Source organism: Gymnogyps californianus, chromosome 4 (assembly GCF_018139145.2).
Source record: "Gymnogyps californianus isolate 813 chromosome 4, ASM1813914v2, whole genome shotgun sequence".
NCBI lineage: Eukaryota > Metazoa > Chordata > Aves > Accipitriformes > Cathartidae > Gymnogyps > Gymnogyps californianus.
The window spans coordinates 27,422,672-27,439,690 of NC_059474.1; the positions used below are offsets into that span (position 1 = coordinate 27,422,672).

Genomic DNA, 17,019 nt, shown 5'->3' on the forward strand with positions numbered 1-17,019 from the left:
CTGGCTTGAAAATGCCTTCTGCTCTTGATGCCTTAGAAGGAGAATAATGATTTCTAAGTCTGAACCTAACTCCTCCACCTAGCAGTGCTACAGATTTCAGATAAGGGCACATTACTGCGATATGCATATATACATATCAAGATACCAGTGACCCAACATCCTACTTCTTGAGTGAGCCCTGAGGCATTTATAGCATGACTAATCTCACTTATTTTGACAGTCATTAGGCTGAGATAGCCTGACTTCTACATTTTTCTCCAAAAGCTGTAACCGGCTTTCTCAACGGGTTAGTTGTGGGCAAACACAGGAGGTGCTGCTTTTAATAGCTGGCCCACGTAACCTTACCCCTCAAGTAGTCCTCAGTGACTTCAGAAAACATGGTGATATTCCTGACTGGGGTGAAGAACAAGGCAGTGCAGGTCAAATCCCAGAAATATTTATTCAGAAATAAATTATAAAATGTTGACTATCAGAGCCTGCAGCTCCCAACCCGAAACAGTCCACAATGATCCCTCCCTCCCAGACATGAAAGGATGCTGAAACAGGAGCAAGCCAAAAGAAAGAAGACGAAAAGCAGCACAGTTCTGCCCGATTAAACCAACCAAAACATGCCTTGTGGGTTTTACAGGTCTGTCTTAATTTGCTGATGTCGGCAACGGGATGGGGCTTTGCAGCTAGAGGAGGAGCACAGATGTCGTGGGAGTCTCCCTGGGGCGCGGGGCTGAGGCTGAGGCACATCCCAGTGCTCCCGCCAGCCATCCTGGGCTGGGAGACGCGTGTGGCCTGGCAGGTGACAGGGATGTGTGTGGCCTGGCAGGTGACAGGGATGTGTGTAGCTTGGCAGGCGACAGGGATGCGTGCGGCTTGGCAGGTGGCTCCCCCAGCAAGGCGGCTGCAGGAAGGGCTTTCTCAACAGCCAGCCAAGAATAAGGATATAGTTTTAGAGAGCAGCGTACAAGGTTTTATTCAACACAGTCCTTATGTGCTTAATGAAGCAACTCATGTAGCTAAAGCGTTTGCGATTTAGATGGTAAATTTTTTTATTTTTAGTTTTAAAGGGAAATCTGCTTGCACCAGGCTGTCTTTAGAAGTTGGTAACTCAATTTAACCTTTATGTTCTTTGAAATTCAAGACAATATTTAATGAAGAGTCAGGGTGAAATGACCAATCCTGATGGTTACATCAAGCAAGATATGAGCTGAGCCTATCTATCATATAGGGTATCTATCATTACCCTAGTCAAGACAGAAGTATGACATTATTTAGGAGTATTTGGAACCTCCAGTCTCTGCTCAGACTCTAGTGGCCAAACCAAAGTCCCAGGGCTTTACTAACATTGGTAGTGCCCGCCTCAAATGGTAATACGATTGGCTTTCATGCTAGAGCTTCACGGGTCACTGACTTGTTTTATACTCTAAAGGAACCCCAAAAGTATCATAGTGAAAACGGGGGGGGGGGGGGGGAGAAGTTCAAACCCAGAAAACCAAGTGTAGTAAAATTACAAGTAGGAACTATGAATCTGTTTAAGGAGATTTTAATATCTGTTTTTACAATCAATCCACTTGGCAGAAGTGAGGTTATTACTGCATGCATGGATGCAATGATTTCAGAAGTCATTTAAGAAAAACTGTTTGATCTTGCACTGAAGCAGATGAGGAGTACTATAATGTGCTCTTCCCATAGGTTTGCTGTGGGGACAGTAAGAAAAGCCTGGTAAATAATAATACCTTAAACTACAATGAAATTACTTCTCTGCCTGTTATATGACTAATCTCACCTTCATTAGTTTTAATACTAAGCTTTATAAACAGCAGCAATCAGAGCAATAGCTATATGAGCTTTTAAAAACAGTATTTTTCATTCAAAATGAATGATGACACATCATCTGGAAGCTGGAAGGCTTCAGCTCAGAATAAATAATAAGCAAAGTCAGCATGGGTACTTTGCAGGAACGTTACCCAACAAAAAACAGCCTAAAAGTGAGGTACTCAGAGTCATCTGATGTCCTCAAACTGCAGATGAAGGATGCTCACCAACAGTCTGCTTGACATTTTTTCCTGTATTCTTAATTATTTGTGGGTTTAGTTTAAAGTAAATGACATAAATATATGCAAATGAATCTGCTAGCATCTCAAATTCTTTAAGGATGAAGTTGCACAGATGCAACCTTTACAAAAGGGGAGCAGAGCAAAGGGTTTTGCCTCTCTGTCAGAACAACCCAGTTCATCTCCACTACCGTCACATCACATTCTGTAAACTGCATCAGTATTTCAGAGAAAGCCATAAATAAGCCCAAAGAAGTCAGTTAAGACCTCAGCAGTTCATAGGAAAACTGCTCATGTATCTTCAAACTTTCAAGGTTGGCTGTGTTTGCAAGAGCAGTACCGAAATCTGCCTCTGATTTTTATTTGGCACAAGTGAGATAAATCTACTTGAGTGAGTGAAATGCCATTTACACCCCCCCCCCCGCCCCCCCCCGCACTTTCAAGCAAATACTTAAGCCCTTACAGGATTTTTCTTGCAGGATGGGGCAATTTGGGATTCAAATAAAGAGAAAGGTAATTGTGCCCCTTTGATGGAGACCCTGTACAGCTGCCATCAGCTTACACAAGAGGGGAACAGAGAGTAGCCTCTGCCTAAAGGAGGACACAAAGCTTTTATTAACAAGTTTTTATTAACTATCCAAGCACTAGAGATGCGACACAGGAGAAATAAATCCCAGTGAAAATCTTGCTGATGCCTGTGGACTGGGAGCCCCCCCAGTTTCCGCCCCAGAAGAATATGTCTGCAGTTCCTGCTATAGCTTAATATCTAAAATATATGTATCAGAAGGATTTTTTTCAGACCTCTTTTTTTGAAAGCTGGTGATTTAATTAGCAAAATCAACATTCGTATGAACTGTGACACATTTACATAGCAATTACTACCAAATGTGATTTTCCTGCAAATCTGACAGGACGGATCTGTTGTCTCTCTATCCTATCCTCTGCACCTGAGGACAGCTAAACGTACCATGCAGACCTTACTGAGCTCCTGCTCCAAGCCTCATCCTGGTCAACAAAGAGATCCCTTTTGACCTTCCTGGAAGCTGGATTAGGCCTTTAAAAGCCATACATTTTAAAACATTCCATGGAAGCTATGTTTGCTCTAAAACCACAGTGAAGTAAATGCAAAACTATATTAATATTTAACATTGGCCTATAAAAACTAGGAATTCAGAGTCAGGACAGCTGGTACAAGTTTAATTCACATCATCATTTCAAAATGAAAATGCAGAAGAGGACAGAATATCACCTCTTCACGTTCAAAATCTATTTTCTTTTCTTTTATATCCAATTTTGTTATTTCTATACCTACACCTGTTAAATAGCCACAAAAAATATTTTGCATTTATACAATTTTTTAATTTGCTTTTCCTATCTGGTAGTACTGGTTATACTTAAAGAAATCAAAACAGAAAAAAAGAGTCAGAGGGGGGAAAAAAAAGGAATAGATTAGTTAAAAGGAAAACAAACACAAATATTGTGCTTGTGGACTGTATTTGGGGTTGGCCAGAAGTCTAAGGTCTTGATAGATGGTTCTCGGTGCACAGTTTTATTGCTGGTACACAGCACACTTTGTTCCTTTTGTTTCACTAAACCTGCCAACTTTGGAAATCAGTGACATGGGCATTCAAAATGTTTGACAAGTGGTCAGACTCCGATATACATATTCATACCCCAGCGGTAAATGATGGCTGGAAGTTTCAGATGCAGTAAAAATGAATTCTTTAGTTCTGCCCAACTTTAATATAACGCTAGTTTCGTAAGCACTTTTACTGTTAAAGCAGGAGTGCCTCTTAGATAGCACACAGGGGAGACATCATTTAAAGAAATGTTTCTTTGCTTGAACCAGAAGTCCAAATCTGCTCAGTTCATTTAAAATATTTTTTTTTTCTCTAGAATAAATGAATAAGCAGTTCCTTTTGTGGTTTTCCTGATGCTTGGTGACTTGCTATTATTCTTGCAGCAGAAAAAGGATCAGACACTTATATGAACAGATGTGTCCCTCCTCCTCAGCCCCACATTCGCCCTCTCCCTTTGGGAAATAAAGGTGACGGGCCTGGTGTTTGACTAAAAGAGGCTATAAATCTTCTGGGGATATACTGCTATGTCTTTGCACATTAAAAGTATTGAGGAAAGGAAACAGGTTAAAAAGCAGAGTGTCTTAGTAATAAATCATACGCTGTGCTTGTTTTTTTTAACTCTTAGAAGCGCAGGGCTGCTTTAATAAGCTGCCAGCGCAATATACCCTTCTGCTTTGCGGCCTCAGGCAAGCGGGAAGGCAAGGGGCATATTTAGGCGTGCCGGGAGGGAAGATGCCCGCGCTTCAGCTGTGCCGATTTTGCACAGAGGCTGAGCCCCCGAGAGGAAGAAGCCCCCGGAAAGCAACTTGCTGATCTGGCCGCAGCCCCCGCTCCGTCCAGGATCACCCTCGCCCGGCCCCGTCACAGGGGCCGGGGGGGCCAGCGACGTGCGGGAGGGCGCGGAGGGGGGATGAAGCTCCGAGGAGCGCGGGCAGCGGCAGGGGACGGGGGCGGCAGGTGAGCGGGGGCGCGGCCGCGGGGGGCCGAGGCGGGGGGAGCTGCCCCCCCACCCCCGGACGCGGCGCGGGAGGCCCCGCACCGCACCCGGGGCCGCCCCCTGCCTGCCCCGGCGGGGCGGGCGGGCAGCGGGGCGGCGGCGGCGGCGGCGGCGGGGCGATGGCGGGGCGGCGGCGGGCGCTGCTGCTGCGCTGCCTCCTGCTGGGGCTGCTGGGCGGCGACGGCGGGGGCCAGCCCGGCGGCGGCGAGTACTGCCACGGCTGGGTGGACGGGCAGGGCGGCTACCACGAGGGCTTCCAGTGCCCCGAGGGCTTCGACACGGCGGCCGCCACCATCTGCTGCGGCTCCTGCGCGCTGCGCTACTGCTGCGCCGCCGCCGAGGCCCGCCTGGAGCAGGGCGGCTGCACCAACGACCGGGAGCCCCCGGACCCGGGAGTCACCGCCCGTGAGTGCCCGGCCCGCGGGTCCCGGGGCGGGCGGGAGCCGGCCCTCGCGGAGCGTCCCCCGGCCGGAGCGCGGCGGCCGCCCCCGCGGTGGCTGTGGGGCGGCCCGGCCCGGCGGCGGGTGGGCAGGAGGCGGGCGCGGCTCCAGGGGCCCACAGGGAGGAGGCGCCGGGTGTGCGGGGCCGCGGTTACGGCTGCGGGAGCGGCCCCCGCGCCGGGAGGCAGAGCGGGCGCCCGGGGATGCGCTTGGTGTCGTAACTTCACGGTCGAAAGGGGCCCCAGCAGCTGGAACCATCCCAGCTGGAAGGCGCATTCGTATTTTAAGTTTGCACCGGCAAATTTAACTGTGTCTGTTTAACTTACTCTGTTTTTCCCGGAGGTGAGACTGGGCTCCGGTGCTCTGCAGACACAGCCCCACCGTGCAAGGGGCCGTCAGGTTGTCAAACAAAAGAAATCCAGCAGTGCACTCGGAAACTAGTTTCCCAACTCGCACATTCCGCGCTTATTTTCCACCTTATGAGTGGAAGCGACTTAACAGCATCTGCAGCATTTGAGCTTCACCTGCAGGTTGAAGCTGTTACATTGGACAGCCCCGACAGTTTTGGGGGATGAGGGAGGGGGAGAGGAGTGCGATTCTTGAGCGAAACCTAACTACAACCAGCAAACGGGACACCGTGTAGACAGCTGTTACCATTGGTAACTATTAAAACTGTCAACAGAAAGAAATTTTGACTGGTACGTACAGAGTTTAAATTTTAATTTTGTTCTAATGATAATGGTCAGAAGCTCTGTCTTCTGAGCAGCTCAGTGCGTTTGTGGGACTGAAACAATGTGGGGCTTCATAAACTCCATGGAGTTTATTTCTATGCAGCAGACCTGTTACTTCAGTAGGCTAACGTGCGTGGCTTTTCTTATTCTTTCTTCTCCCAGAACCAATCTACGTTCCGTTCCTCATTGTTGGATCAATATTTATTGCCTTCATTATCGTGGGCTCTCTGGTAGCGGTTTATTGTTGCACATGTTTAAGACCTAAACAACCGTCGCAGCCAATACGATTTTCTCTGCGGAGCTATCAGACCGAGACTCTTCCCATGATCCTGGCCTCGACAAGCTTCAGGACGCCGTCGAGGCAGTCCAGTACCGCGACAAGTTCCAGTTCGACTGGCGGCTCGGTTCGCAGGTTCTCCTTTCCCCGGGCAGAGCCAGGTTGCCTTGTGGCATCGCCACCTCCACCGTACACATCTGGCTGCTTCCAGACAGCCCACGCAGTCCACCTGACCCAGCCGTCGGGATTTCTGGTGTCGCCGCCGTACTTTGGGTATCCTCTCCAGCCAGAGCCTGCCCTGGCTGGGAAGAGCTGCTCCGATTTTAGTCAGAGCTGAAAGGAGTTGTGAAGAAATAACGCAGCCTTCGGAAGCGCAGGGAGTGCTGCTGTTGGGTGTCACGCTGACATGCTCTGTGGCTGCCGAAATCAGAACCGTTCCCGTGGGTGAGTTGCCCTTGAAAAGTGCAAGGTCTCCTGTGGGATCTCGTTTCCCAAACTTGGATCACACTTACAAATGAATTGTAAAATATTCCAAACAGTTGCTCTAAAAACTGACTGCTCTGATCGTTCAGTCTAATGTGTGCAGAAAGTGTTCAGAGACAAGTAGGAAAACCATTCTGGGATGAAGGTACGCATTTCATGGTGTTATAAATGACATTTTAACCCTAAATGCTATTAACTTAGTTAACAAATGGTGGCTGTGTTCCACTGATAATAATCAGACTAGTTCTATAAAGCAGCAATAAGCCTGAGAAGTAAGAGAGGAGTAATATTTACTAAAGAGGATCCTGAAAACAGCTGACTGCTTCCCACTTCCACGAGCAATGAAAATAAGAGGAAGAATTTTACTACAGATATCAAAATGCGTAGCTTTTTAAAATACACATAATATACCTGAACTTACACTGCATATTTGTATTAGTAAACTTTAACGATAGATAAAACTAGTACTAATTAGGCTAGTTGAAAATGAGCCAATCCCAAGCAGCCAAATAACTAACTATGAGAAAAGCAGAATGTATTCAGCAGTATCACTAATAACTTTTCTGCGTAAAATTCTAAAAGTGGCGTTATATTAAAACATTTTTCAGAATGAAGTATTTATTGTTGGGTTTTTGCTCAGCAACATGTGTAAGTTGGACAAACTGATCATAAAGTTCTATTTGTAAAATTAGCCATGTATAAAATGTAAAGACAAGCTTGTAATTTAAAATGTATTTACAGCATTGACAACACTAATTATTTAGTAGTCACACCAAAAAAAATTTTATCAATAAACTGTGTGGTTGAAATGTTGTGTCATCTGTATGTCTCTGTACAGATAGTGTTTGATGAGCAAGTTTTCATTTTGATGGTGTAACTATACTGTATTTTTTCCTGTTAAAAATAGTTAATTTTGCTTTTGTAAATGATTTACATCTTTAACTGCACCTGTTGTGCAGATTTAATATAATACAAAGTTCTGACTATATAGCAAACTAATAGATTAATTAATGTCTTTTATATGTAACTGTGGTAAAAATGTGGTAAAAACTACACTGATTAGTTGGGTATTTTAATTTGAAACATCCTGCCCTAGGAATAAATTTTGTTTGCCCTTCTACATTCCTTCACCCAAGTAAACCAACAAACTACATGGAAGAAGAAAAAAATGCATCTAAACCAGACACATGCAGCAAGCAAATGGAAAATACACAAGAAAAAATGCAGTCATTAAAGGCTTCTCTGTATACTTACTTTTGTGAACAAATGAAGTCACTCTGTGTGTCAGAATCTACAATATCAGAGGGTGAACGTTGCTGTTTTATCAGCCCCAAACTCCCTGTGTATAGGATCTGCTGAAGCACATTATAGCTGACCTATTCTACAAGTACTAGCATGTCACTGCATATTAAAATTACAGCACTTCTATTCTGAATTACAGTATACTTCTCTGTGTTTTAGAAAAGCTTCACTGGTTCTTCCTCAAGAGTTGAATAATATTTTTTTTTTTTTTTTTAGCAAATACCTAGCAATCAGTATCTTAGCATTTATGAAAAAAGTATTTTGAAATAACCTTTTAAATATGTTTTTTATTGCACAATTAACATTACAATCCAACAGATTACTGCTGGAAATGCGGTTTCTAAGCAGAAAGACAACTTAAGTTGTATACAGTGATGTGTTAATAGGCTTTAGCTTGAATGCTGTAATTGTTAATTACAAACTAAAATCACGATACACAGTAGTGTATACGTTTTATGAAAATCTAAAAAGTAGATTTTGAGTACTTGGGAAATGAATTGAAAGGTAAGTGTTTTGGCTTGCAATTTTTTTTAGAAACAATCTGCAGGGAAGGGAGCAGGTAAATTTTTGCCCACCTTTGATGTTTCATAGGAACTCTTCACATTTTGAACGGATAAGAAATACGGGACTGTTCATCAAATAACTTTTTGGAAAAATCATATAATATTGCAACAGATAGCAGCTCAGTTGTTTGGAAGCATCGTGCGAGATCTGCTGATCATTCCTGTATGCAGCAGAAACAGAGAGTAAAACAAACTATTTTTTACAAACTATAATAAGACTTCAATTAGTAGAAATCTTTATCTAGTAAACCAAGGCAACACAGATCCTTCTGGAAGCAGAAACTTCATCAATTTTAGCTAAGAAGGTGCGATTTTATGTACCTTTAAAGAGTGACTGGTCATCAGAGCCACTGACACAGGTGGTGGGTAGCTGAAATTCAGTGTTTTCGTCGAAGATAGGCTGTACATCGAGAAGCCATGACCTGCACTCAGTTATTGCCTATTAACATTCGGCGGTGTACACTGACCAGGCCAGGCTGCTTCACCGTAATGGTCTCAGTGGGCTCTACAGACAGATTTATTACTGTTTTAACACAGGGATGGATTTTTGCTACACTTGCGTACGGGCTTACAGATTTTAATGATCATTCAGCCTAAGTAAAGGCTGTGTAGTTTGCAATGTAGTGTGAAACTCAGCCTAGCGGGGAAGACCCCTCTGAGCTACTTCCTTTCCTCCCCTGATGCTGCATAATGGGTTTGACCTCATAAAATGCTTGAAGAACTTGACACACAGGAGTAATTTCATTGAATCAGACTTATGTAAGTCCGTAAGTTTATAGAGTGCTAAGCACTTCACAAATTGGTAGCCAGACTGCAACAAATCCTGCAGACAGGCGTCTAAGGCTGGGAAAGATGAGGTGTAGTTAAAATAGGTGTACTGGGTTACCTGTAAAGCAGGGCAGGTGGGGATTATGCACCATCTGCAAACGGACAAAGAAGAACCTGTATGTTAAGAAGAATCTATAAATTATTGTTCGTGTAGCTACAGTGGCAGTGACCTATATAGCTGAAGGGAGAGGAAGGGATGTGGACAGAATACAAGCCCACAGACCAAAATGCTTGTTGCCTGTGCCAGTAGTTTCCAGCGCAGATGGATTCAGGGTGCAGGTGAGAATGCTGAATTTCCTTCCTAAGGAAAAGGACCTATTGGCACTAGATGCTCCTATGATTTATAGAAAATAGTCATTTTTCTAAAACTTGCAGACAGAACACAAATGGTATTCTGATACACAGTTTTAATGACTAATGAAACAGTTTGAAGGGCTAGATGTATACTTGAACTAAAAGCAATTGCTTGCTATCAGAAGTAACATTTACACAGTACTTGCTTTACTGCCACGCTTATTTTTTAACACAGTAGGTTTAACTATTTCTTTTGTAATACTGGAGTTAGTTCATACTCATTTTACTAGAGTGACACCAATCTAAAATAAATCAAAATGAAACAAAAATCACAGTAAATTGATTATTATCATTCACAGACATTATGCACAAAATGCTTTGATTGCCATTAACTGGTAATGGCATGTCTGAAACCCAAGCCTTCTGTGGGCAAAGAATAATAGTGACATGAATTAGATCAGCCATCTCTTTTGTATTTCTACATTTTGGGTTTCTTAAGCATGTATCTCCAAAATGCATCAAAAACATTACACGTACTTGCAAGAATGTCTGAAGGATTTTATTTGAAACTAGGTAAGTGGTACAGTATATGGCTATGTAAACTCATGGATTATTTGTAATACTAATCCCACTGGAATAAAAAAAAAAAAGTGACAATTTCCAGATTAGTTTGTCACTACTGTTCAGTTACAGCTTGACAGTATCCTTAAGGATATGGAGTCAATTTTCAGCGCTGTTTTTCTGCATATTGTGATGTGCTGATGTGCTCCGACTTGATACTCTGAACAGAGCTGCTGCTTTTGAGGGGGCTGCTGCTCCACGATACTCACGTAACCAGTTTTTCATTCGCAATTACATTGAGGCTGTAATGCCATGCTATGCTGCCTTCATTAGTAAAGGCAGAAGAAGAAATGCCTTTCTGTTATTTTTATTCTCTCCATCTACGATTTGTGCAACTTCAGGGGGCTGTGGTGTAAATCAGGTTAGTGGAATGATTTAGCTTAAAAATAACATTTGCCATAAGAAAGGAGGGAAAGGATTTGAAAGGGAGCCTGGATCATTATAAACTGGATTATAACCTGAATAATTTCAATGGCCTCATGACTGCCAGCGTAATAGAGGCAGTGACATACCATGAGGTGGAATCTCCTTAAACCAGCTCTACCATTAAAGACTGGGTATCATGAAACTAACAGCGTGAAAGATGCATCTATTATCGAACCTGCCTTGACAGAGTACAAAATCTACAAAATAAATTCATTGTCTAGTGTGTATATAAAGAATCAGTCACCTATCTACAACCAAAACTCAGTTTGGGTTTGGATATATTGATTTTTATTCAGTGGGTGGGCACTGCTGGGGAAAGAAATACCCGCTACTATCATAGCCAAAGGATACAGTATTTATCAGTGTTGTCTGAAAAAGGAGATGATGTTTCCTTATTCCCACTCTATCATTCTTGTACTGCATACTTCTCTTTCAAAATACAGTATCACCACCAGAGTATGTTAGGGCTCTGCTGCAAATCACTAAATTGCAGACTCCCGTGCTCCCTTTTTTTTTTGTTTTTTTTTTTTTTAAACTTTTTCTGGACTTCACACGAGAACTGAAAGACATCTCAAAATAGGTGTTTAAAGAAACCTTAAAACCATTTTCTACTTTTTCAGTTTACCTTAATAACATAAGAATTCTTTGGTATTTGTGAAATGCTATGTCTGATATGTCCCATTTTAAAGAATTCAAAAACAAGAGTGATGAGATAAATGTTTTCCTTTGAAAGTAATCCCTAGCATTTGCAACCAATCAATTCAACAAAGCATCTTCATTTAATGGCAAAGTTTATTCATTTTTTAACAATTAAAAGACAAAACATTTAAAATTTGCAGTTCAAAACATGCACATTCACCAAATGCCAAATGACATGTAACACTGCATAGAACTGAATGTGTTACTAAAAGAGAAGAACTATTTATAAAACACAGTGCATTTAACATCCAGTTAAAACTAAACCTGAGAAACTACCATAAACACCAAGTCAAAAAGTCTTCATTCATGCAGCTTCATAATTTCCATGACAGTTTCAGCAGTAATGGCTTAGTGGAGCTGTAAAACCTCACTTTACCTTGAATGCAAATTTTGCTATTACAGACTGACCACTTTCTGCAGCGGTTCATACATATCAAACACTGAAAATCTCAACGAAAAATTACGTTGAAGTAGAAAAACAATATTAATGCATTTATGGCTTCTATTCTACAATAAAGAAACACCATAAAATATGATTTTTAAAAAAACGTGTTCTGGTCACAGCTTTGCAATTACAAATCACTCTCTCTATGGAAATGCTTTCATTTAAGTTAAAGTATCAGCCCTCCAAAGTGCCCAACTTTGCACATCATTGCTCAGATAAGTAGTCCTTATACTCACAAACAGCCCAGTTGAAGCCTATGTGAGTAATGGTTTGCAAAAGCAGGAACCAGGTTTGGAATGCTAAAATATTCCTTTGTTTAATAAAGATCTATTGGTTAACAGCGAGGAAACTGGGGGAGCGAGGGCAGAGGGGGGGAAGGAGAAACTCATTTGTTGAGTTTCGTTACCAGTGAAAACATCCAGTACCAAGAAAGTTGAAGTGAAAAACTCATGTGCTTACATAGCGCTAGCTTCTCAATATATTATGAGCAGGCTTTTAACGAAGGCATTAAAAACCAGGGAACAGCAACCACCATGCATTGCCTCAGAACACTTAGAACTATTGCCTCATGCAGACAGAATGATAAATTCATCAGAACTACAAGTGCTTTTACACGATACATACGAAAAAAAGGGAAAAAACTTCTCTCCTTAAATTTAATACGTATTCCAAATTACTCATCATTCAAGATGGGTTTAAATGTAACGAAAGAAGCCTTAAGACACTTAATGCGCATCTTTGTAACAGGGTGCATTTTATGGATGCATGTGGACATATAGGAATCTTCAGCTATCTCTTAGTGTTTCAAAATATTTTATTTCTCATTTTATACAAATAGAATGATGACTAAGTATAAATCTGTTGAAACTGCTTTGCAAAAATAAGTGTAGAATTAGGAAATGGCAAGAAAAAATTCCAAATACAAATTATCAATAGGTTTGTTAAAATTTTTTTCCTGTCACTCTTTTGAATCATTTATATATATATGTATATATTTAAAAATAATCAAGCAACAGTATTTATATGATACCCGATTTCTAAGTGGCACTGATTCAACTTTTTGATGGAAATTTTTAATACTTACTTGTAATTGTTATGCAGTGCACATGAAACAGATGGGAAAGTCCATGTGAATTCTATATTTATATTTTATATTTTATACAAATTTGAATTTTCAAACAATAAGAACAGAGGCATTGTTACGAGCATTTTTGCCTAAATTGTTTTTTCTTTAAATAAACATCTGCACAATCCCCTTATTTTAACAAAGATATGATGTACTAACAGGATGAGTATATTACTGTATACTCAACATGAAAATAAAGTGCATATTGTATACTTGACCTGATTTAAAAATGGGCACACATAGCTAAGATGATCTTATATTTTAAAATGGAATTGTATGAGCAATCAAAAAACATAGTTAGAATTGCCACATTGCCTTTTTTACTATTTCTAAGAAGCGGTATCTTTCAACCACTAATTACCAGAAAAAGTATAGAGACAGGAGAAAAACCCATCAGAAGTAATAAAAACAAAAAATGCACTTTGTGAAATACTACTTCAAATTCTGTAAAGATGTAAGGATGAAACACTGTGATAAGATGATCTTAAATACCTTAAATTACAGTCTAAATTTAGGATCTTAGAGCTGTTTCATTTGGTTTCTTCCTTTTTAAGACAGTTAAACTGGGGATATACTCTGTGTTATTTTCCACAAACTGTATAACAACGGTGAGACAGAATTTTATTTCATAGGAAGAATAAGAGATCATGTAAATTTCTCATTGTAAATATTTTACAATGTATTCTAGCCCTCATGTCCTTTTCTGCAAAATCAGCAATTAAACCATTTAGAACAGAAAAAACCCAATAATAATAATAATAAAAAATTTACCCATAAAGAAAATATGTATCGATTGAGTCGTTTTATATGAGTTAAGTACACTGAAAGATTATAAAGGGGCAACAGTGTCATGGTTAATTTCAGAAATGTTTTGAAGTTGGTCATTGTCCCTTGGATGACAGAAAATAGGGATCCCCATTTTAGGAAAGGGGCATGCCCCCAAATTTTTTCTTGCCTTAGGTCAAGTGATTTGGCCCTCCATATTGATCCATCTATTTATCTATGCCTGAAATGGCTTTTCTGAAGGCAGTTCTTGTCTGCATGACTGACTGGCAGTACTGTTTCTAGTGGGATACGTTCCCTTTGTCCCTGTGTCTTCTGTTTTCTGTTTAAAGATCACTCCGGGAAAGTGAGAGGAAGACATTGCATAACATGCATATGAAATGCAGACTGCCTTCCCATTGATACGCCTTCCTAAATATGTACCTTCATATAGTGCCTTTTGTTGGGCTTTCCATGTGTATTTGTAAGTTTCTCTCAGAATGGAGCATAAGAAACTTGGATAGTGCAATAAAGTTGTATGTTAAATGTTTAGTTAGATGAAAGGCAAGGAGGTAAAGTCATCTTTTAGTAAGTGTGTGACTAATGAAGGAGGTCAGAGAAAAGATGGGATTGGATGACTTGTTACTTCTAAGTTGAAAGCGGATGATTTGGAGAGCAAAGAGGAAATTCTTAATTTAGCACATCATTGGGGATGTCATTGTTCTGCTTTTCCATCTAGTTGATCTCCATTCAAGGAAAAAAAAGATCATTTCTATGTAATGCACAGAAATTTAATTAAAAATAAAACCAACTGCTACTATAGAAAAATTTTAAATGTAATTATGGTGGCTTTTAAACTCAGAATTAAACATGGACTAAAAAGCTACAAGATTTAACTAAATTCTGAAGTTAAAAGTAGCTTTTCTTAGTTTGAAACCTGATGGTTGTTGGGTGGAAAGCTGAGAAATACCAAGTATAACTACTTAAAAAAGTTATCACAATGTTCTCATTTAACACTTCCCTCCTTTTTTTCTTTTTTCCTTAAACGAGGTGGGTATCTTTTTCTGCAGTCACCTCCTCTCCATTCTTCATTAAAGGTGAGAGTATATAGGTATTCTGCATGACCAGTAAGTTGTAAAGAGGCTGCTGCAATGTATTTCACACCTTTGCAGGAAGTGGCTTTAGTGCAAATAAAACAGTACATACCACAGACCAGCGAAGGGCATGCTTTGCTCTCTATTTCAATGTATGCATTTCAAATAATTTTAGTATAAAAATGTTGAAAATTTAATTAATTTTAAAAAATAAGTTAAAACAAACTTTCTTTTGAACCTACAGTATAAGCAGATACAACTAAGCATCGCAAAAATAACTGAAGTTTGCTAAAGGGAAGTAAGGCAGAGCAATTCTTAAAAATCGAACAAAATAATATGTGTACTCAATTTTACAAGGTGGCAGCCATTTTCAACATACGCAATACTGAATGAAAATAAGGGAAAAGCTTGTATAAGGCCAAAGGTGCAAAGACTTGCAGTTTTGAAAGCAAATGCCGTAAAGGCCACTCAAATTAGACTCACTGTACTGTAAATCTTTCTCCTCAAGTGTGGAGACTCAAGCATGCAGTTCTGAGATCAGGACTGGAGTTAATTTCCTTTCAAATTATTTCTAACAACAGAAAACATTTATGGAACTTCTTTGGCAAACGTTTTTAGGTTAGTCTGACACAAACAGCTATAAACATCTTGACTCAAAATCTTTCTCAAAGAAGGTGAATTGACACCATTAAGATACTATTTTTCTCAGCACTTGTTGAAATCAAAGGCTTGTTATCAACTGTATTTAAATACATTAACACTTAAAAACCTTCACAGATGCTAATGGTCCATCAATGTAAAGTATGTTTAGTGATCTGACCATTGCCTTCCGAGTATATGACCAGTATTGATTCAACTTCATTGTAAAATAAGCAAGCTGGCAAGATACAAGGTAAATTCCGATCTGTTTACAAAGGCTAAGCAAATACTTGTTAAAAAATTTAGAGATGGTGTGTTACAGTATAGTTGCACAGTGCTTATGTCTACTGAATACACAAATCCAAACTTTATGGAACAAGACCATCATAGATCTTTAAATCTCTCATAACTGGGCCATGGTCGCAGCTCCCAGCAAAGATCTAGTAGTCTGTCTCACAAAAGTAACTACTAAAGCCTAAATCTCGAGCTGTGTTCCTTCACCATTCCTCAGGCCTTTGTTTTGTGGTATCATAAGCTCTTATTACTTCAGACTGGGAAACTATTCCATTTTCATCTTGAGAGAAGGCGTAGCCATCTGCAGATATAAAACAAAATAGAAACCAATTAAGTTTTGATCAGATTTTTCTGTTAAAGCTTTAATAAAAACAACTTAACAAAGGTCAATAGAGGGGAATAAACCTCTTTTTAGCAATTAGTAGGTAGAAAAACCACGCCATTTCTTACATGATTTTGCAATTATGAAATAGCAGAAAGAACTCTGTGCAGTATCTTGGGAATGAAGAGAAACCTACCAACAGGCAAAGAACACGGTCTACTGGGTTTAGGATACTGCATCTTTACTATAAACAAATGCAGTGAAAGGTAGAATTTTACTTCTATACTACTAGTGGATATTAATTTTTATTTGCCAGTGAACACTTACGAAGCAAGTTTTGCTGCAGAGAGTCAGAGCGATACAAGTTCACATGGTTCTTCTTAAAAACATTCTTCAGTAGTTGGGCTCTTTCAGTTAAGCTAGAAAGAAAGTGGACACGTGAAAAATATTTACTTAGTAATTACAGTATCCCTTTATCTTTGAGTCTGTTAAATGGGACTTAATTATTAAATGAAAAGTGCCCATTCCCCCCTTTTTTTTTAATTGTGCCTGAACTAATTATTAAAAAGATGATTAAAAGTGTGTGTGAGGGCAGATTATGAAGTCCAGATCCCTGGTAGTGTTTTCACTCATCACAGTACAGGCAAAACATCTGTTTGAAGCATTGTTGTGCGCTGACAATAGAAATAAATGAATAATATTGTAAACGTTTGAGTGTGACTCCTTTAGAAATATGTGGTGTAAAGGGAAGGCACTGGCTTCCTTGATGTAGCATGGCCTGATTAGTGCCAGGCTGAATTACGGTCTTTCTTTTTCTTATATAAGACAGTGCTCTTAGCCTCTACTGACACAGTACCCCAAAGGGATGGGAAAAGAAGACGGAGGGAAAGTCACATCCATGGCCATCAGGTGTGTGTACAGAAACATATTACTTCCATGAAAAGTGTTCTAGCAAGGTGTATTCTCCACAAAACTCTAGAAGGTTTTTTTCTGGAGATCATACCCAAATAACAGGCTACTATTACTACTAGAGGTTGGTCACTTCAGCCCA

The 17,019-nt window shown here is 40.3% G+C and overlaps 2 protein-coding genes across 2 annotated transcripts in view; one reads left to right on the forward strand and one right to left on the reverse strand.

Annotated features, from left to right (window-relative positions):
* Positions 1 to 4,741: 4,741 nt before the first annotated feature.
* On the forward strand, positions 4,742 to 7,347 carry SHISA3 (shisa family member 3). The gene is made up of 2 exons (XM_050896361.1): positions 4,742 to 5,027; positions 5,956 to 7,347. The coding sequence occupies exons 1-2, from the start codon at positions 4,742 to 4,744 to the stop codon at positions 6,405 to 6,407; spliced, it is 738 nt and encodes a 245-aa protein (XP_050752318.1). The 3' UTR covers positions 6,408 to 7,347.
* Positions 7,348 to 14,947: 7,600 nt separating this feature from the next.
* Positions 14,948 to 17,019, reverse strand: part of ATP8A1 (ATPase phospholipid transporting 8A1) — a 125,593-nt gene continuing 123,521 nt past the window's right edge. The window contains exons 36-37 of the mRNA XM_050895569.1: positions 16,296 to 16,387; positions 14,948 to 15,947 (exon numbers count right to left, since the gene is read on the reverse strand). Of these exons, the coding sequence (XP_050751526.1) occupies positions 15,850 to 15,947; positions 16,296 to 16,387 (190 nt within the window). The 3' untranslated portion in view covers positions 14,948 to 15,849. The remainder of the gene's footprint in view (positions 15,948 to 16,295; positions 16,388 to 17,019) is intronic.

Coding starts and splice junctions, on each gene's coding strand:
- SHISA3 (XM_050896361.1), top strand. CDS start 4,742: ATGGCGGGGCGGCGGCGGGCGCTGCTGCTGCGCTGCCTCCTGCTGGGG. Junction 5,028..5,955: donor GGACCCGGGAGTCACCGCCC/GTGAGTGCCCGG, acceptor TTCTTCTCCCAG/AACCAATCTACGTTCCGTTC.